Below are 22,516 nucleotides of genomic sequence, written 5' to 3' on the forward strand. Positions count from 1 at the left end.
AGCAGAAATGATGGCCACCAAGTAAAGCACATTGCGACAGAAGAATTTCAGAGTCATTGACACTAAGACAGAGGACAAGAAAGATGGTAAAGCATGAAATGAAAGTCTAAATGGGGGCTGGAATTTAAATACAGGATCTTCAAGTTACAGCTTGATTAGATTATGCTGGGCCACAGTCCTGGTCAGCATAAGGAAATGATGGGCAAAAGTTTTAGACATGCACTTTGTCAAAAGAATAAGCAAAGTCCAAAGGGCTCAAGAGTAAAAGTACAGTGGTGTACACTTACCATAAATGTAGATGTTAGAGTGTATTCACTGTTGCAGTCATCACATTTGGGTTATCTGCCTGCAGGTAGCCCTCAGCCGGCCTGAATACCAGAGTCTTCGGATTCCTGCATCGGATGCTGTCTCTTCTTCCATGACGTCAGGTTTATACAACATGCAACCGATTCCATTACATCAGTTTTTCTTGCCTCAGATGTCAGGTGCCCCCACAATGGGAAGCAATTATATGTTATGGTACACTTCCATTAAAAAGCAAATACACCAAAAAACTTAAACATACCAAACAAGAAGGAAAGGTAGAGTCAAGAGAAGTCAGGAGGCTGGAGGGAGGGTAACCAGGACTGCAACAGTGAATATACTCGAACATCTACATCTACATTTATAGTAAGTGTACACAACTGTACTATGTTCTTCGTGTTTCACTGTTACAGTCATCACATTTGGGTAGATTCCCAAAGCTAAGGAGGGGAGGAGGAAGTTAAGACAGCATTAGGGCCAGCTATTAAGCCCTGCAAGACTGCAGTGACAAAACCAGCTCTGGATTTAGAAAAAAAAAGGCATGTGGTAATGCTTGGTGAAGGCATGTACAGAGCTCCAGGTAGCAGCTTCTAGGATGTCCCTGGTAGGAACCCCTCTGAGAAAGGCTGCAGAAGAAGATGCAGCCCTGGTGAAATGAGACTTGATCCTCTTAGGGACAGGTTTACCATGGTGCATATAGCAGAAACGAATACAATGGCTTATCCATTTGGAAATAGTCTGCTTTGAAATAGTCTTTCCCTCTGCCCCTGCAGCAAATGCCACCAGTAATTGCTCAGATTTTATTAGATATTTTGCCCTGTTTAAGTAGAATCTTAGTTGTCTGTGCACATCCAATGAATGCAGAATCCGATCACCCTTGTTCTGTGGATTTGGGAAGCAAGTTAGCAAATGAATGGTCTGATTAAGGGCCACACTAGATACCACTTTAGGCATAAAGGATAGATTGGTCCCGAGAGCCACCTTATCCGGGTAAAAGATAATGAAAGGTTCCACTGATAAGAAACTAAGAGTAATGCTACTTAACGCCAGAAGTCTAAACCTCAAGATGCACGTACTCGAAACTCTCCTTAGCATGGAGAACATCGATATCTGTGCAGTAACAGAAACCTGGTTCAAGGCTCCCGAGAGCATCCCAGCACTACCAGGTTATACCTCATACCATGCTTTTTGGCCCCAAAACTTGGACTGAACCACAAAAGGAGGGGGAGTATTAATATTTGTCAGATACCCACACCTCCAGGTTGGTGGCAAAGCACGAAGCATCAGAGACTATCCATGTGCAACTAACAGTGGGTAAAACTGCCTTCCAGTTTATAGCCTGCTACAGACCACCTTCCCAAACCCAGGAACACCACTCGGCCTTCCTGAGAACACTGGAAAATATGAAGGTCTCTCCAAACACCATTATATTGGGCGACTTCAACTACCCAAAAATAGACTGGGAGCATTACTCTAGCTCCAACACCCTAGCCCAAAGGTTCCTAGAATTTATAAACTCAAATGCTATGGAACAACTTGTTACCACTCCCACAAGAGGGGAAAACATACTGGACCTGATCATCACCAACATGGGGACTCTATGCTACAGACCAGAAGTGTAACCCTCACTGGTAAGATCAGACCATAAACTAATCTCACTGGATATTCACATCCTGACTCCACCCCCTGCCCTGAAAACCACAGTGAAAAAATTCTCTAATGCAAATTTCACACTCCACAAAACCGAGGTGGAATCCTTCAAAGCCCCCAGGCCTGTGGAAAACATGGCCCAGACCGCAGAATCCTTTATAAACACATTCTATGAACACCTTCAGGAATGCATGGATCATGCAATCCCAAATAAAACCAAGTCCCAATCCTCCAAAGGCAGACGTCCTGCCTGGTGGACCCCAGTCATAAACAAACTATACAAAAGAAAGAGGAAACTACTACATGATAGAGCAAAATCCCAGAAAGGGAAGGCATCTCTGATCAGTATTAGCAAAAAACTACGGGCACTCATAAAATCGTCTAAGGCCAGCTTCGAGAGAAAAATTGCACAGGACAGTAAGGATAATCACAAGGCTTTCTTTAGTTATGTTAGGAACCTGGGTGGGAATTCCCAGATATGCTCAGAATTAGTCCAAAATGACAAAAAATACATCAAACCCACAGACATTGCCAACATCCTATCTGACAGGTTCAGCGCAACCCCCCCCCCCCACCAAAAGGGCAAATATCTATCCCAGCAGAGTGCTGCCCCCTGACAACGCAGATGCTCAGGTAAGAGCTGCCCTCTCCAAAGCAAAAAACACAGCATCAATGGGACCAGACGGTGTCCCGGGCTGCATCCTACATGAACTCCAAGAAGAGCTAAACCCAAACATAAAACTGCTGTTCAATCTCAGCCTTACTACAGAATATGTAACCAAAGAGTGGCGTACAGCAACAGTGGTCCCTCTCCACAAAGGTGGTGCCTCAACGGATCCTGGAAATTATTGCCCCATAAGCCTGATTAGCTTGGTCTGAAAAGCTATGGAAAGGATCATCATGGACCTCATAAATAAAGCTATTGGGGACCTACATACACTGGATCCTACCCAGTTTGGCTTTGTTAAGGGCAGATCCTGCCTCTTAAACCTGGTTTATTTCTTTGAAACAGTCACTAAGGCCATTGACGAGGGGAAGGTGGTCCACACAGCCTACTTGGACCTCGCAAAAGCCTTCGATACAATACCCCACTCGGGCATTATAGATAAGCTCACCAGCTTAAATATAAACCCTTGTGTCACTAGATGGGTTGCAAACTGGCTCAAGGACAGAACCCACATGGTTAGAATTGCTGGAGCCATGTCAGACTCCAAACCAGTTACAAGTGGCGTCCCACAAGGCTCAGTCCTGGGACCTCTCTTGTTAGGTATATATTTCTCGGAGGTACAGGCCAACACGCAAGGACTGTGGCTGACCAAGTTTGCAGAAGACTGCAAACTGGGCGCCATAATTGACACTCCAGCTGACACAAGCATCCTCCAAAAGGGCCTCATAGAAACAGACAACTGGTGCCAGAGCCATGGCCTCAAGCTAAATGCCAAAAAGTGTATAGTCATCCCCTTTGGCAAAATCAAAGTGCCCACAAATTACCACATAGGTGTTAATCTATTAAGTACAGAGGAAGTAATTAGGGACCTGGGGACCCAAGTTGATAGCAATCTCTCATTTGACAACCACGTGGCCAATGTGGTTAGAAAAACATTTTATATAGCCCACCTAATCATGAAGGGATTCACATCTAGATCAGGGGAGGTCATCGTGCCTCTTTACTCATCCCTCATCAGGCCCATAATTGAGTACAATGCCCCTTTTGGGATGTACCTTACCAGACACCTGCAGCAACTGGAAAGACCCCAAAAGTACCTCACCAAGAGGATCAAAGGGCTCAAACAGATGCCATATGCTGCCCGGTTAAAGAAACTCCAGCTCTACTCAGTGGCATACCGCCTGCTCAAAGGCGATCTGTGCCTGACGTATAAAGCCATGTCCAACCAGGAATTAATGGACATGCTGCACCTCAAAAAATCCAAATCCCTACGCGCTCGAGAGACTTGAACCTCAGCACTGAAATAAATAGGACATGCTGGAGGGGCAGATTCATAACCCAGAGGCTCCCTTCACTCTGGAATAAAATCCCAGTCCAGGTTAGGCAGAGTCCCTCATTGACTCTCTTCAAGAGGAATCTTGATGAGTGGATGGGAGATCGTAGGTTTACCCCGGGTATCACTTCTGTGTCACTGTTAGACAGAGGCACAGTATACTAACCTCGAAAAAGAGCATAGCAAAATTATTTTAAAATGGGTAGCGAAAGCCAAACACACTCTGGCTAGGCTTATAAATGCCCTAGGGCAGATAGCCTAGTATGAACCTATGAACAGCCTGTAGTTCTGAAATCCTTCTAGCTGAAGTGACTGCTAAAAGAAAAACTGTTTTCTAAGAGAGAAATTTTAGGTCTGCAGTAGCAGCTGGCTCAAAAGGAGGTAGAGTGAGTTTTTCCAAAACAAAATTGAGGTCCCATGCAGGAACTGGTGCTCTCCTGGGGGGTCTTACATTTTTGGCCCCTCTGAGGTACTGCTTTAGCAGAGGATGAGAAAAGAGGGGAAGCTCTGTGTTGTAATGAGCTGAAATGGCAGAGGCATGGATTTTTATGGAAGAAAAAGATAGGCCCTTGTGAAGCATCTCAGTTAAGTATTGCAGAATCTGATGAATATTGGGCATTGCAGTGTTTATTCCTTGAGCTGGATTCCAGGCACAGAATCTTTTCCATTTGTCAGCATAAGATTTTCTAGTACTAGGCCTTCTAGCCTCCAAAATGACATCCATCACAGGTTTGCTTGAAATTAGTTGATTAGCCATGCTAGAAGATTCAGAGTTTGGAGCTGAGTGTGCAGAATTTGATAGTTCTGCTGAGACAGTAGGTAAGGTTGTCAGAGGCAGGTACCACGGAGGAAGGTGCGACGTACTGCGTAGGAGCAGGTACCAATGTTGGCGAGGCCAGACTGGAGCAATCAGAATAATTTTTGTTTTTTCCTGTCTGACTTTTAGTAAGACCTTGGAGAGCAGAGGCAGAGGGGGAAAGGCACAGACTGATAGATGTTTCAAGCTGAAGGATAGAGCATCCACTTTCCAAGCTTTTTTGTGAAGAATTCTTGTGCAGAATTTGTCCAACTGATGGTTTTGGGGTGAGGCAAAAATATCTATGACTAGGCTCTCCCATTTGTGTGTCAACCTGCTGAAGATTTGTGGATCCAGTTTCCATTCGTGTGGGTCCATAAGATTTCTGCTTAGGTCGTCTGCCAGAGAGTTTTGCTTTCCTGGCAGGAATTGAGCTTGTAGATGTATTTGATAAGTCAAGGCCGTGTTCCACAATGCCATGGCACATCTGCAAAGGTGGGGTAGGAATGGGTACCCCCCTGCTTGTTTATGTACCACATGACTGTGGTATTGTCTGTCTTTATCAGTAGTTGTCTTGGATGAAGATAGTCCTTGAAGGATGTCAGAGTGTTCTGTATGGCTAGCATCTCTCTTTCTGATTGATATGCAGGTGCATTTGATTTGGGCTCCATTGGCCCTGAATGCATCTCCATGCCAGATGCGCCCCCCCCCCAAGCATAATCTGATGCGTCTGTAAGTCAGGGTTTTGGTGGCAGGGGGTGGAATGAATGACACCCCCTTGTTTTGGTGGCAGGCCTCTACCCAACATAGAAACTCTAGCTGCAGGCAACGAATGATTGGAATCATTGTTTCCAAACTGTGACAATGTTGACTCCATAAGCTTTTTAGATACCACTGCACTTTCCTCATATGCAGTCTTGCATATGGAATTAGAAGAATGCAGGAGGCCATGAACCCCAACGGCCTGCAGAATTTGTCTTGCAGATAACAGGGTTTTTGTTGCTGCCTGTTTGAAGTAAGTCATTAATTGCATTTGCTTTTCTGGCGTCAGATAAGCCATCTGGGCAGTTGCATTCAAGCTTGCACCCAGGAATGTAATTTTTTGAGAGGGTACCAGTTGTGATTTCTTTTCGTTTATGGTGTACCTAGACAAGTTAAAAGCCTTTTTACAAACACCAGATGTTGTAGAAGAGTGTCCTTGTTTTCTGCCAGAATTAGGCAATCGTCCAGGTATGGATAAATTTGAATATTTCTTTGCCTGCAAAATGCAATTACTGGTGCTAGGCACTTTGTGAAGACCCTGGGCGCAGTAGATAAGCCAAAGGGCAGCGCAGAGAACTGGTAATGCAAACAGCCTGCTTTGAAGCGGAGGTATCTTCTGCAAGATTCCCTGATTGGGATATGCAGGTAAGCTTCTTAAGTCTAGAGTTACCAACCAGGCAATCCTTGCCTAGCATAGGTAGTAACTATTGGAGTGTCAGCATCTTGAATTTTGGAATGTCCAGAAATGTATTTAGAATGGATAAGTCCAGAATTGGATGCCATGATTTGTCTTTTCTGGGTACCAGGAAAAGTCTAGAATAAAAACCTTGTCCCTTTTCCTTTTCTGGTACTAGTTGAATAGCCCCCATATTCATGAGGGACATAACTTGTTTCTGGGCCTCTGCCCACTGATTTGGAGGCAGATCTGGCCATCCGTTTGGGATTGGCAACGTGTGGAAATGAAATCGGTATCCCTGGGATACTATATTTAAAACCCATTTGTCCTGGGTAATCAGTTGCCAGTTTCATGCATGAAGTGCCAGTTTTCCCCCCAAAGGGGCGGCGAAAAGATAAGTGCTTGATAAGTGCAGTGGAAAGTCATTGAGACTTTTTTTCCATAGGAAGGTGCCTTGTTACTTCCAGATTTGGAGATGGAGGCACCCCATTGCTTTGTTCTATAAGTTCCTAGCGACTGAAACCTGGAGTCTTTGGAATGTCTGGGTTTGACCTGAGCGGCTCTAGTGGATACTGGAAAGGACCAGTTCTTTGTAGGCAAGTGCCTACTGAACCTGGGTGGCTGCACTTGTAGGAAATATTTTACAGTTTACATAGATTTAGCTTTATCTTCCATCTTTTTCAAAACTTCAGCTTTATTACCAAATACACTGTAATGTTGCAATGGAGCATCCCACAATTTTGCTTTAACATGGTCAAGCACACTTTGATCCTTGAGCCAAGCATGCCTTCTTATCACAGATCCAGTTACAGCAGCCCTGCAAGAGGCCTCTACGGAATCAAAACCACATTGCAAAGTATGTTTTCCAACTTGTTCAGCTGAATGCAATAAATCCTGCAATTCTATTTTCCACACAGTCAGAAATCAACATAATTTTCTGTTTAAGTAAACCCATGACATGCTGTTGATATTTAGGCATATGAAATTGTCAGTTTAAAGCCCTGATTGCCAAGGTTGCAGACATGAAAACCTTCTTAGCCCATCTATCCAGTGCCCTGGAATCTCTATCAGAAGGGGTAGGAGTTTTAGCAGTAGAAGCCTTAACTCCCTCGGGACCCTGAGAAATGGTTTCAGGGTCAGCAATAGGGTTTTTAAAGAGGAATTTGTTAGAGTCAGGAACCCTGTAATATCGGCCTGGCTTACTAGGAGCCGGAGACAGGGAATCAGGAGTCATACTGGACTCTGAAAAAACATCATCAACAATGTTTAGAACAGGAGGTATAGCCAAAGGCTGATGTTGAGGTAGATGTTGAGGTAGAAGAAGGAAATCCCCAAGTCTCTTTTTAGATTCTGAGAAATCCTGACTCTCCCAATGAAAGTGTTCCCTTAAGGTATGCAAAATTTCTCCCGAAGAAAAATCCTCAGGAGGTGAAGCAGAAGGGATGGAATCTTCTGCATCAGAGTCCTCAAATGTGGGAATAGATAAATTCCTGATCAGAAGAGGAATCAGAAGAAATAGAAACCTGATCTGAAGATTCATAGTCGGTGCCTTGCCTAGGCCTCTTAGCAGGAGGGGGATGGGTACCCCTGATCAAGGTAACTAAATCCTCAGCCATTTTGATCATTTGTTTTTTAGGCATAGGGGCCTGTACACGTGGCCCATTCGTCGTTTTTTTACACATAAAAGTAGTTTTTGTCCTTAGTTTTGAAGATGATGTCTGTTTAATATACAAATCTTTAGGCCTGAAAACACCCTCAGAAGTTGGTGCCTGCTCAGCGGCTCCGGACCCATCTAAGGTAGAGACATCCACTACCTTAAAGTATCTCGCAGCATACTGGACTTCGAATGGGTCTCGGTAGAGGCCTGCGAATCAAAAGTAGTGGCCATCACGGGCTGCGAAAGCATCTCACTGAGTACCGGAGAACCGGCGACTGACTTAGGGGAAGTTTCATCATCGGTTTTGGACCTCGACGGTCTGTCTCTGGCTTTTTCTTTGCATTTTTTAGGTATTCCAGTAGTCGGATTGTTAACCGACGACATTTCTGGATAATTAAATCTCGAGCCAAAATATTTAGAATCAAAAATAAATGGACGTTTAATAATACGTTGATTAAATTTAGCACAAAACCGACAGCAAGGCACGTTGTGATCAGGGCCTAGGCAAGGAATACAGTACAAATGAAAATCCTTGAGGCATTTGCTTCCTACAAGTAATACAATTATTAACTTTTACTGACATCGGTAAGGAGCAAGAAAAAGATTCCCCAATGGGGTACTTTGCTTTTAGTTGAAGACTTCGGCTCTGAAACTCGAAAAATGAAAATTTCAGGAGTCTGATGACCGGCACTTGCGAACTGCTTCTGCTTCGGGCACCGTGCTGCAAGAAAGACTGATGTAATGGCGTTGGCTGCATGTTTTATATCCCTGACGACTTGACGTCATGGAAGAAGGGACAGACAGCAACCGACTCAGGACCCAAGACTTTGTTAATCAGGCTGACTGAGGGCAACCTGCCAGCAGACAACCCAAATGTAATGACTGCAACAGTGAAACATGAAGAACATCTGTTTTAGCAGGGGGTGAGAGAAGAGGGGTGGCTCAGTATTATAATGTGCTGAAATGGCAGATGCATAAATTTTAACTGACGAGAAGGATAGGCCCTTGTGGAGCATTTCTGTTAAGTACTGAAGAATGAGGTAAGCTGAGCACCGTTGTGCCCATCCCCTGTGTCTGGCTCCAAGAAGAGAATCTTTTCCACTTTTCAGTATAGGATTTTCTAGTACTAGGCCTCCTTACCTCCAGAATGACATTCCAGCACCTGCTTACTGAGGGATGTTACTGGACAGCTCAAGGAATTAGCCAGGCTGCAAGGTTCAGGGTTTGAAGCTGAGGGTGCAGAATCTGGCCCGCCTGCTGAGACAGCAGGGAAGGGGTCTGAAGCAGGTGCCATGGTTCCAACAGTGTCACAGGTTGGTACTAGGCTATCAGCCCTAGGGCCTATACAAGCCTAGCCATAACAATTCCCTGGCTATTTCTTCTCACACTATTTACTTCCCTGGACCCCTGTCTAGCAGGGCAACTGACGTGATCCCCGGGGTAAATTTCCTTTCACCCATCCAATCGTCAAGGTTCCTTTTGAAGAGGGCCAAAGAGGCACTCTGCTTGACATGTATGGGCAATCTATTCCAGAGTCTGGGGAGTCTCTGGGTCAGGAACCTATCCCTCCAGCATGTTTTGTTTATTGTGATGACAAGGTTTAGATCCCTGGAGCGTGTGGCTCTGAGGGATTGCGATTTCTTTAAGTGTAGCATGTCCAACAGCTCTGGGTTTGACATGGCCTTGTATGTTAAGCAGAGATTGCCTCTGAGTGGACGATATGTGACAGAGTACAGCTGGAGTTTTTTAAGGCGGTCAGAGTAGGGCATCTGCTTTAGGCCTGTGATTCTTTTAGTGAGGTATTTCTGCGACCTTTCCAGTTGTTGCAGATGTCTTGAGAGGTACATACCAAACGGGGTGTTGTATTCTATAATGGGTCTAATGAGGGATGAGTACAGTGGGACCAATGACCTCCTTTTTTCTGGATGAAAAGCCCTTAGTGATGAGGTGTGCCACATAGAAGGATTTCCTGACTGTTGTGGTGATGTGGTTATCGAAGGTGAGACCACTGTCCACCTGTGTCCCTAAGTCTCTTATCACACTTTCGGTGTTTAGTGTACTGCCACATATATGGTAATTCATGGGTACATGTTTTTTCCCAAAGGGGATAACTATACATTTCTTGGCATTGAGCTTGAGCCCATGGCTCTGGCACCAAGCATCCATTTCTGTATGGCCCTTTTGTAGAGTATCCACAACATTTGGGGATTCAATAAGGGCTCCCAGTTTGCAGTCATCTGCGAACTTTGTTTGACAGAGTCCCTTAGTGTTGGGCCTGTACTTCAGAGAAGTAGATGCAAAACAAGAGCGGTCCCAGGACTGAACCCGGAGGTACTTCACTTGTCACTTGTCTGGAGTTGCGTGGAGTCATACTGCGCAAAAGGGGGTACCAGTGCTGGCGAGGCCAGTCTGGTGCAATCAGTACTGTCCTTGGCTTGTCCTGTTTTATCTTTAGCAGAACCTTCGAGAGGAGAGGCAGAGGGGGAAAGGCATAAACAAAGAGGCTTTCCCAGTAAAGGACATGGCATCTACTTTCCAAGCTTGGCTGTGGGGAGTCCTTGTGCAGCATTTGTCCAATTGGTAGTTCTGAGGGGAGGCAAACAGGTCTACCTCTGGAGTCCCCAGTTTGTTCCTCAAGAAGTTGAACATTTTTGGTTCCAGTTTCCATTCGTGTGGGTCCATGAGATTTATGCTTAAATTGTCTGCCAGTGAATTTAGCTTGCCTGGCAGGAATTGAGCTAGTAGGTGCACTTGGTTATAAACTACGGGGGACGGGAAAAATGAATACAATGGAAGAATGCATGGAAGTTGAAATAAACTGTGCCTTAATTAGTATCAAACACTGGAAAATGAAGTCATCAAAAGTCCTTTCTATTTTTGTGTATAAACAAACAGCGAGTTTTAAGTATATCAATATAATTTCTTGGTTACTGTTTTTCTTTAAATGACAACACACAGTTTTGGCTATAAAGGGAAACAGCATCAAAAATCAAAGCCCACATCTATAAACCAAGATCTACTTCAGTCTGATAACCTATCTTTCTTGTGCCACTTGCTTAGTCATGATTAGCTGTACGTACAAAAAGAAAAAAAAAAGCAAGGGAAATAATGAAAGATAGAAACTGCCCACCTTCTTCAACAAAACTATCCTAACCACTTTCAAAGATAAAATTCAAGAGGGTATTCTTGATAAAATGATATGCTGAATCTAACCAACACGCTACAACCACATTCTCCTATAAAGGACTGACAAGCTGGAACCAAACATTTGTTACAGCCTGATCCAGAACTTGAGAAGTGTGGCCCTTTTAGTGACCAAGACAGAACAGAACACTATATATTACACTACTAACAGGTGGTTCACACAATAGGAGTAAGTCCAAGCTACAAACCAATAATGTGCTTCCTGTTTTAACTTAACAGTTTTGGGGTGATTGGCCCCAAAAGGCACTGGATCAGTTGGACAGGAAAACAAGAAAAATGCTTCATATCAAATGCTATATAAAAAAATGTATACCAAGAGTATATATTCCTCGTTCTGAAACCCTCCTCAAAATTGATTACACACAGATCTGCAATCATTGGACTGCATACATAACTGCAGACCTCATCAGATCCAAACATAGTAAAAGTTTTGAAACGTGAAGAGAACAAATCTAAGACGACTTCCCTGCTTAGTTTAGCAGAAGTTTATCAGTATCAAGCGGGAATGGAAACTAAACGACAAGTAGACAAAAATCAGACAGCAACTGAATGTGCCAAAACACAAAGGAAAGAATATAAGGAGAAGGAAAAAAATGTTGAAAAGGCATAAATATAGTTGCAAGTACAGAAAAACTCCTGGAACGACCTCACGTCGATCAAAATCGGATGCAGGAACAGTTAAGTAGAAATTACTAAACCAAAGAGATGAAAGTTTAATATTAGCGGCCAAGGATAGTGGACTACATACACGTTGGTTTACAAAGTCCACTGAACATGTGCAAAATGCAAGTTCTGTAAAACAGAACTGGAAACAGTCACATATCTTCTTGCTGGGTGTGGTACACTAATGGTATACTGAAAGGCATAACAACATGGCAAGACTGCTGCATTGGGGATTGTGCAAACATTACAATATTGAGGTAGCCGAGAAGCATTGAAAACATCAGCTACAAAGCATTACAGAGAATGCTAAATTATATATCACATGGGATCACTCATTACCAGCAGTTCAAAAAAACAGATGTGAGAAAACCAAATATAGTAGTCCATGAAAAAGAGACAAAAGTAGCACTGACCATTGAAACTGCTACAGCCAGTGTCGTCGTACATACAGAGACACACAAAGTAATAATAATATAAAAAAAAAATAGTATTTTGCAGGCAGCAACGTGGGCAACAGAGATGGATACCAGGACAGTTCCAATAGTAGTAAGAGCAACGGGTCTCAAAGAATTAACAGTCTTATTTAGACATGCTACCGATATATGTAATTTCATTTGAGCTGCAGGAAGAGTCAGTTCTGGGCACATTGTGGGTGCTGTCAAGAGCCCTTTTGGCTAACATCAAAGACAGAAAAAAAATAATTTCACAAACTTTAATCATACTTTGACTTATGAATGGGGTCCATTCCAGTCATGGTATTAGAAAGCAAAAGACTTGGAGAAATTAAACTAGGAGAAGCAGAGTAAGGTGCACGTGTACGAACCTTGGCTTTCGTGGCAGCTGAAGCAAGTGCAGCAGCAGCAGCTGTAGCTACATTCCCCTCTGCAATTTCTTGTTCAATCTTTTTCCTCATAAGGTCAGCTTCCTTTTCTTCAGCATTTTCAATATTTTCTTTGTTTTCTTCTTTATCAGTCTCACCTACAAAACACAAAGCTTAATTAAAGGATGCAAACTATAAGACCATACTGAGAATCATGCAGCTGGCAAGTAAACCTCAAGGAACTCTAAAGATTTGAGATGGCATCCCAGCAGCAGTATTGTCAAGAAGTTCCAACCCAGGTTGCCCTCTACTAAAAAGTGTGTGGACAATTCCAACATGACCTAATTCACCTTATAAAAGGGGTGTGCCTTATCATACTTAACTATCAGTTTTTCTATGGTTGGGATTACCCACTCTACAAAACAGAAAGTAGAAAATGTTCTTCAACATGTTTCTGCACGTGGGGTGGATGCATGCCCATGACAACACACACAAATTCACTACATAAGCAAACTTGTGTCCCAATTTTCTTCACTACCACAAAAATCTCTGAAATCATGAAATAAAGACCTTCCAGTCTCACTTGCTTACAAGTTGTATACAACTGTTCAACTTAGAGGGAAAGTACAGTTGTGTACACTTACCATAAATGTAGATGTTCGAGTGTATTCACTGTTGCAGTAATTACATTTGGGTAATCTGCTGGCAGGTTACCCTCAGTCGGCCTGAATTCCAAAGTCTTGGGTCTTGTGTCGGTTGCTGTCTCTTCTTCCATGACGGCAGGTCGTCAGGGGTATAAAAACAGGCAGCAGATGCCATTTTCTTTAGTTTTTCTTGCCCCAGATGTCAAGCGCCCCCCAAATGGGGAGCAGGAATATATATATAAATATATATAAAGCTATATATACATGCAACAACATAAACTTTACATTCATCTAAAAGCAAATACACCACAAAGGCTGTAGAATATAGTGAAGGAAAGAGAAGCTCCAGAATAAAAAGGGGGATGGTGGGCGGGTAACCCTGACTGCAACAGTGAATACACTCGAACATCTACATTTATGGTAAGTGTACACAACTGTACTATGTTCTTCGTGTTTCCCTGTTGCAGTCATTACATTTGGGCAGAATCCCAAAGCTATGGATGGGAGGCTGGAACTAAACAGCAGTAGGGGTGGCAATAAGGCCCTGCAGAACTGCAGTGGCAAAGCCTGCCCTGGACTTCGAGAAGAGAGGCAAATGATAATGCTTTGTAAAAGTAGGAACAGAACTCCAAGTAGCAGCTTCTAGAATGTCTTTGGTTGGTACCCCTCTGAGAAAAGCTGCTGAAGTAAATGCAGCCCTGGTGGAATGAGATCTAATGCCCTTGGGCACCAGTTTACCATGATGTAAGTAGCAGAGATGAATGCAGTGGCTTATCCACTTTGAAATAGTCTGCTTTGAAATAGCCTTTCCCTCTGATCCTGCAGCAAATGCCACCAGTAGCTGCTCTGTTTTTCTTTTAGCTTTGGTCCTGTTTAAGAAGGATCTTAGTTGTCTGTGTACGTCCAAAGAATGCAGAATCCGTTCCCCCTTGTTCTGCGGATTTGGATAAAAAGTTGGCAGATGAACAGTTTGGTTAAGAGCCACACTGGAAACCACCTTAGGCATAAAGGAAGGATTGGTCCTGAGGGACACCCTGTCTGGGTAAAATATGACAAAAGGCTCCACAGCCATGAGGGCCAGTAGCTCTGAAACCCTTCTTGCTGAAGTGATTGCCAGGAGCAAAGCTGTTTTCCATTATAAAAAACTTTATATCTGCAGTAGCAGCTGGTTCAAATGGAGGCAGGGTGAGCTTTTCCAACACAAAATTGAGGTCCCATGCAGGAATTGGTGATCTTCTGGGAGGCCTTAAATTGTCTGCCCCTCTAAGATACTGTTTTAGCAAAGGGTGAAAAAAGATTGGTGGCTCTGTGTTGTAATGAGCCGAGATGGCAGAAGCATGGATTTTTATTGATGAAAAAGATAGGCCTTTGCCAAGCATCTCAGTCAAGTACTGTAATCAGCATACAATTTTCTAGTACTAGGCCCTCTAGCTTCCAAAATGCCATCCATCACAGATTTACTGAGAGGTGTTGTTTGAATAACTACATGATCACCCATGCTGCCAGATTCAGTGTTTGGAGCTGATTGTGCAGGATCTGATTGTTTTGCTGAGACAGTAAATGAGGTATATGAGGCAAGTACCAACCTGGGAGTTGAGACATATTCCTTAGGATTGGATACCAGTGTTGGCGGGGCAATTAGAATCATTTTTGTTTTTTCTTGTCTGCCTTTAGCAGGACCTTGGGAAGAAGAGGCAAAGGGGGAGAGGCGTAAACTGATAGGTTTTTCAAACTGAAGGATAGGGCATCCAATTTCCATGCTTGTCTGTGATAAGTCCTTGTGCAGAATTTGTCCAGTTGATAATTCAGAGGAGAGGCAAATGGATCTATGTCCAGCCTGGATGTACCCTATGTACCCTAGGCATGTTAGAAGCCTTTTCACAAATGCCAGATGTTGATGAAGAATGTCCTTGTTTTCTGCTTGAATGAGACAGTCGTCCAAGTAAGGATAGATTTGTATACTTTGTCTGCAAAATGCAATTACTGGTGCCAGGCACTTTGTAAAGACCCTGGGCGCGGTAGATAAGCCAAAGGGCAGTGCAGGGAATTGGTAATGCATGAAGCCAGCCTTGAAACGGAGGTATCTTCTGCACGATACCCTTAATGGGATATGCAGGTATGCCTCTTTTAAGTCTAAAGTCATTAGCCAAGCGTTCTTGCCCAGCATGGGCAGAAGCTGCTGCAAAGTTAGCAATTTCAATTTTGGAATGTCCAGGAATGTGTTCAAAATTGATAAATCCAGTATTGGGTGCCAGGCCTGGTCTTTTCTGGGTACCAAGAACAGTCTTGAGTAAAACCCTTGTCCTTTTTCTTGTTCTGTTACTGGCTGACTAGCCCCCATATCCATGAGGGACGTAACTTGTCTCTGTGCCTCTGCCCATTGATTTTTTAGCAGATCTGGCCAACCGTTTGGAATTGGCAGTGTGTGGAAATGAAATATGTATCCCTGGGATACTATGTTTAATACCCACTTGTCCTGGGTTATTAATTGCCAATTTTGAGCATAAAGTGCTGATTTTTCCCCTAAGGGAGCTGCCAAAAAATAAGTGCTTGGTGATGGCAGAGGGAAGTCATTGAGACTGTTTACTGTAGGGCTGCACTTTATTTCCTCCAGATTTGGAGGAAGAAGCACCCCCATTGCTTTGACCTGGAAGAATCCTGTGACTGGTATCTGGAGCCTTTAGGGCGCCTGGATTTGCCCCGTGGAGCTCTGTCGGACACAGGAAAGGTCCAATTTTTTGTAGGCCAGTGTCTACTGAATCTTGGTGGCTGCACTTGTAAAGTCTTTTACAGTTTGCATAGACTTAGCTTTGTCTTCCATCTTCATTAAAACCTCTTCTGCCTTAATACCAAACAGAACATCATGCTGTAAAGGTGCATCCAGCAATTTAGCTTTAACAAGATCAGGCAAATGTTGGTCTTTTAGCCAGGCATGCCTTCTAATCATCGATCCGGTAAATGCGTCCCTGCAGGAGGCCTCTAAGGAATCAAAACCACATTGCAAAGTATGCTTTCCAACTTGTTCTGCTGCATGCAATAATTCCTGCAATTCTTTACTTTCTACACATTCAGAAATCAACATAATGTCTGTTTCGGTAATCCCATAACATGTTGTTGATACTTAAGCATATGAAACTGGCAGTTTAAGGCCCTAATTTCCAAGGTTGCAGATGTAAAAGCCTTCTTTCCCCATCTATCCAGCACCCTGGAATCTCTATCAGAGGGGGTAAGATTTTTAGCTGTTCAGGCCTTTACACCTTTGGGACCCTGTGAGATAGTTTCAGGGTCAGCAGCAGGGTTTTTAAATAAAAATGTGTGTGTCAAGGAACCCTGTAATATCTGTCTGGCTTGCTAGGAGCTGGAGGTAAGGAGTCTGGAGTCAAGCTCGACTCCGAAAACACATCAACAACAATGTCTAAGACAGGAGGTATGGCTAATGGCCTATGCTGAGGGAGAAGAAGGAAATCCCTAAGCCTCTTTTTTGATTCTGAGAAATCTTGACTCTCCCAATGAAAATGCTCCCTCAGATTATGCACGGTTTCTCCAAAGGAATAATCTTCAGGAGGAGATGCAGATGGGATGGATTCCACTGTATCAGAATCCTCATAGGGTGGTATAGAAAATTCCTGATCAGAAGAGGAATCGGAAGAAATAGAAACCTGATCTGAAGATTCACAATCATCGTCTTGCCTAGGCCTCTTATTAGGAGGGGGTTGGGAACCCCTGATCAAGGTAATTAGGTCTTCAGCCATTCTGATCATCAGTTTTTTAGGCATAGAGGCCTGAGCACATGGCATATGCATCGTTTTTTAGCTTTAGAAGTTGCTTTTGTCTTTGATTTTGAAGCTGGCGTCAGTTTTATATAGAAATGCTGAGGCCTGAAGACACCCTCAGAAGCCGGTGCCTGCTCAGTGGCTCCAGACCCATCTGAGGGAGAGACATCCGCGGGAACAATACTTTGAGAATCTCGCAGTGTGGCGGACTTCACATGGGTCTCGGTAGAGGCATGCGACTCGAAAGTAGCGGGTATCAGGGGCTGCAAAAGCGCCTCACTGAGTACCGGCGAACCGGCGAATGACTTAGGAGAAGCTTCATCTTCGGTTTTGGACCTAGACGGTCTCTGCCCTTTTTCTTTGCGTTTTTTGTGAACTCCGGTAGTCGGATTGCTATCCAACTACATTTCAGGATAGTTAAATCTGTTTCCAAAATATTTTGAAGCAAAAATATACCGATGCTTAACAGTGTGTTGGTTAAATCTAGCACAAAACCGACAGCTAGGCACGTTGTGATCTGGGTCTAGGCAAGGAATACAGTACAAATGGAAATCCTTATGAGGTATTTGGTTCCCACAAGTAATGCACTTAACTTTTACTGACATTGGTATGGAGCAAAAAAAGTTTCCCCAACGGGGTACTTAGCTTTAAGTGAAGATTTCGGTTTTGAAACTCGAATTCGAAAATTTCAGGAGTCGGCCGACCGGCACTTGCGAACTGCTTCTGCTTCGGGCACCGCGCGGCAAGAAAGACTAAAGAAAATGGCGTTGGCTGCCTGTTTTATACCCCTGACGACCTGACATCATGGAAGAAGAGACAGCAACAAACGCAGGACCCAAGATTTTGGAATTCAGGCCGACTGAGGGCAACCTGCCAGCAGATTATCCAAATGTAATGACTGCAACAGTAAAACACGAAGAACATCGACAAATGTTGATTCCAGTAGGAGGGCTGACTCACTCACAGTGGGACAATAAGGGAGTGTTCTGAGTATGCCCTGCTTCGAAGTACAACCAATACAGTAAGAACAGATCTATTAGATATGTCCCCTGGTGTGCTTAATTCACCAGAGTAGAAAGAGCCACAGGAAAGCCCAAGGAATGAGTTTTAGAATGCTACATCCTACAGTATATTCATTTCCAAGGAAGATCAACTCCATGGAGTCACAGTCAAGCCAGTAATGTCTGATGAACATATTTCACCAAAGGCCAAGCAGTCATGGTGCAGCTGCTTGTATTGAAGACATTCTTGCAGGAGGCAATGGAAGTAGCCACTCTTAAGTGGCTTACTGATGTCAGCATCTTCCAGTGGAAGAAGAGACATCTGATGACAAAAGTTGTAGTTAGTAATCCATCTGGGAAAGGGCTTTCTTAGCAACTGCCATCCTTTCCCTCTCTGCAGCAACATATGTGAACAGCTGTTCAGTCTGCTGACCTCAACCACCAGCTTCGAGTAAAATATAAGCCACTTGAGTACTTTTGGTGTGAAAAGTCTGACTCTTGTGATTTCCGCCCTAGTAAAGAAGGCCAAACAGATTTGTGGAAAAGCTGTAAATCACTTCTGGGGAAAGAAAACAAGGAATAGTACTAAGGGACAGAGATCTTTCTGAAAGACCAAGCAAGGTTCCCTACACAAGAATCTGCAGCTGAAAAATTTGTCAAGTAATAGCAATGGCCATCATAAAAAAAGCATTTTTTTCAAGAAATGAAAATATTGAAAAGAAACGCACCTTGCATATCTTGTTTTGAAATGAATAAATGAACTGCCACGTTGGTGTATTTAAATGAATAGAAATCAAGCCTGCCACTCATGAAATGCAAATCCCAAACAGGGGAGTTGGTTCTGCAAAAGTGGTCATCAATGCAGGCCATTTTTAAGGAACTACTCCATAAGTCAGGTGATGCAGAGCCACAATCCCATCATCCATAAGCACATGTGAGACAAAAAATGTGTGACTTATGTAAGCTGACTGTGCAGCAACTGAGACCTAAAGCACACTAACAGCCAAAATTTGTCAGGATCATCTGTAAAATTAGTGAAAATATGTCAGAAGGCACCATTCCATACACTCAGGAAATTATTTTCCAATAGGTAGTGTGCGTTCTGAGCTCATTACCTAGCTAGCTGTTGGATAAAGTAGCGCATTTTTACATTTTAGCAAGCACTTGCTTTTATATCAAGATGTCAGTGGATTTTCCATTTAGTGCAATGGGAGGTAAGCCTGGTCTGTTTAGGTTGGAGAAACACTTGAGATTTCTACATGTAGTTTTATTAGCCAGAGGGGCTTATTAATCAGCTCATCTTGTTTTTAGTGCCTTTATAAATTCTGGTCAACTGAGTGGCTCTTGGCTCATCTATACAACGCAAAGTACTTTTACTGAATAACCACACTTTTATAAGCCATTTAAAATGCACAGCTGTATCGGTATATTTACGTGCGTTTCTGATAGCATTTTTACATTAGAAGGACTGGGATTATTGATCCAGTGCAGTAGATGTTTCCCTGGTCTATCTGAGCTGGGAAGCACACAACAGGTCTCTAAATACTTTTTTGCACTTCTCCTATATGCTGTGACTCTACTTTCGCAGTTTCAAAAGCTACTGCTTTAAGTAGCAAACTTCATTGTATTACATGGTAGCTGTTAGTCATAGGTAGTTTGTGTGGTCTTGTTACACTAGGGCTCAAACCAGCTACTCTACATTAAGCACCCTTGTGGCAGAAGTGTGCTGATCTAACCTGTCTGAGTTGGGGATTGCTGGGGGAAGGAGTATTTTGTGCTTTCCTGATTGGTAGTTAGCTTAAAACTTCTTTCTCTTTGCTCATATCTAAGCCTTGTGTTTGAGCTGTGCTGCTCTTCGTGCAGAGGAGATTTAGCAATGCCCTGCACTGATGCAAAAGCCTAGCTCAGTTTTTCCCTAAACAGCCTTTAGTGAAACCCTTCCAAGTTTTTCTGCTGCTCAAGTTGCAACTCAGTTGCGCACTGAGCGGTGCTGTCTTTCCTGATCATCCTTAGTCTAACACAAAGTATAGGTCCCTCTTATAGTCTCGACGCTACAAGCACAGTCTTGTCAAATTAACCCATTTTTCTTCCGTAATAAAACATATAGTAAGAGCCTGCTATCATGGATGGGCAGTTTCCCATCATCTCTCTGGCCAGCCTGATGGACACCGGAATCCTGAGGCAATCTTGCAATTGTCTCATGTACACTGACAACCACTTACTTCTGAAACAAATACTTCATGTGAGAGATGTTGCTACACTATGAAACTGGAGGCAAGGCTCTCACATAAGGACAAACTGCATGCAAAAAAGGTTGTCAGCACACACATTTTCCACACTAAACAAGGACACAACATAAACCCATATATGCGGAGGTACTCGCTAGTAACTTACCAAAAGATCAGAGCCCTCCCAAACAGAAACCACTTATACATATAAAGCAAAAAAAAACAACCACAACACAACACACACACACGTGTCTCAAGAAATAAGCCCATAAGACATAACATCACAAAAAATAATGTACTGGTCACAGATGACTCCTTTGTGAGACACACGGATATTCCCCTCACCAGGCTGGATAAGGAGCGGATTACAGTTAGCTGCCTGTCAGGTATCAGGATCCATTAAGTCACTCAACCACAAGTACTAGTATGACTCATAGTCCATGTGGGAGTGAATGACTTGAGACATACCTCACTAGACTATATGAAGATAGGCATGATTGTGTGTCACAGGCAGGTATAAGCCTAGCCTTAAGCAGCATTCTACTTTCTCCAAGGATGATGCAACAATACAAAAAAAAGATTGACTAACAACTGGCTTAGTTTCTGGCAACAGTCCAAGGGGATCCACTATCTGTCAGCCTGAAAAGACATGGCCAACAGGCCAGTTTGCTTTACCAGAGATGGTCTGCACCTGTCTCCTCTAGGCTTTTGGATACTGACAAAAGCATTTGGCTACCCTTACTGTGCCTTTTTTTTTAGACAGTGTCAAAATAACTGACCTAAAAACTTGTAACCAAACACTTCCTCACAACACCCCAAACAGATTGCGGTCCCAGTCAACAATAAAGGATGTCTTCTAGAGTTCAATCAAATGCAGCCAGGAATACACCAAAAAATAGTTTATTGCACAAAACGATCCATAGTAATAAAAAAAACGATAGTCCTATATACAACCAGAGCCTTAGATTAAGCGCTTTCGTCTCCAATCGGAGACTTCATCAGAATCCAAGGATTAACATTACTAGCACCCTTTTATACTAACCAGCTGGCATCTAATTAAGTAATGAATTAATTTCATTTTCTTAAGGTAAAACCTTACCAAAAATACTTGAGAGCATTTGAAAATCTGTATGAATAAGTAATTTACAGATAAAAATGAACACAGTAAATAGGTATTAAACACACAATAAATGCAAATATAAGAAATATATATAATAAGCGTAATGGTGAAGAAATATATGATAATTGTAATAAATATATATATATATATATATATATGTGTATATGTATACTAAAATATTAAAATATATCAATGTATGTAAAAAGCCACAGCAATGAAATACTAATATAATATATAAATATATATATATATATTTAAAAATCTTTAAAAAAATATAAATATAATATAAATATGAATATAGGTGCCGATATAAAAACAATTACAAATACAAATATACTAGGGAAAAGTAGCATAGTGTATGAATACAAATTGTACTGTTTAAAAATATGTTCAAAACAGTATATAAAAAATATTTTAAAAATGTTTAAAATTTCCATTATATTAACACATTATGTAAGAATTGTGTGTGTATAAAAATATATACATGTAGAGAAACACAACCAATACAATCAAAGTCAAAATAAAGGAATAAAATATAACCAGGAATGTGCATGTTGCTGAATACATCTTATAAAATGTAAAAATATAAAAATATAAAATATAAAATCCACCCTAGGAATAGGTCCAAAATAGTTCTATTAAATGTTGGTGACAGTAGTCATAACTTATGTTTCTTGGGATCAGCTGCAAGCATTTTCAATGCTGGGGTGATGGAAATGTGGTCATTAAGCCCTTTGCCACAACAAGAGTCCAGTCTAAGTTGCCATATCATTTCTTTTAACTCGGTCTCCCAATCACCACCCCTCTCAAGACATTTTACTTCCTCTATAACCCAGAATTTGAAATCTGCATCCTTACAGACCAAAACATGTCTGTACATAGCATTATTTTCATTATGTTTGTTGATGTCCCTCACATGTTCATAAATTCTGGATCGTAGGTGTCGTTTGGTCTTCCCAACATAGTAGCTCCAGCAGACCTTACAGAAAGCAAGGTATACCACCCCTTTGGTATAAAACTACTATAAGTTTTGGCAACCAGTGTTGTTCTAAGACTGGGTATTCTAATCTCCTTTTGTCCCGCTATAAATGCACACTGCGCGCATCTTCCACACTTAAATGTCCCACATTTTTTATATGCCCCATGTGTATTGCCAGTCTTCTTCTCTAAAATGTTCTTAATATTCCTATTCCTCCTATAACTATAACTTATATCATTT

General features: G+C 42.4%; 1 protein-coding gene across 1 annotated transcript in view; it reads right to left on the reverse strand.

The window, feature by feature from the left end:
• The window catches only part of SMARCC1 (SWI/SNF related, matrix associated, actin dependent regulator of chromatin subfamily c member 1), a 1,897,600-nt gene that overhangs the window by 72,295 nt on the left and 1,802,789 nt on the right, over window positions 1-22,516 (reverse strand). The window contains exon 22 of the mRNA XM_044066067.1: window positions 12,535-12,689. Coding sequence (XP_043922002.1) covers window positions 12,535-12,689 — 155 coding nt within the window. The remainder of the gene's footprint in view (window positions 1-12,534; window positions 12,690-22,516) is intronic.

This window comes from Protopterus annectens, chromosome 3.part0, assembly GCF_019279795.1.
Source record: "Protopterus annectens isolate FY-2018-M chromosome 3.part0, PAN1.0, whole genome shotgun sequence".
Classification (NCBI taxonomy): domain Eukaryota; kingdom Metazoa; phylum Chordata; order Ceratodontiformes; family Protopteridae; genus Protopterus; species Protopterus annectens.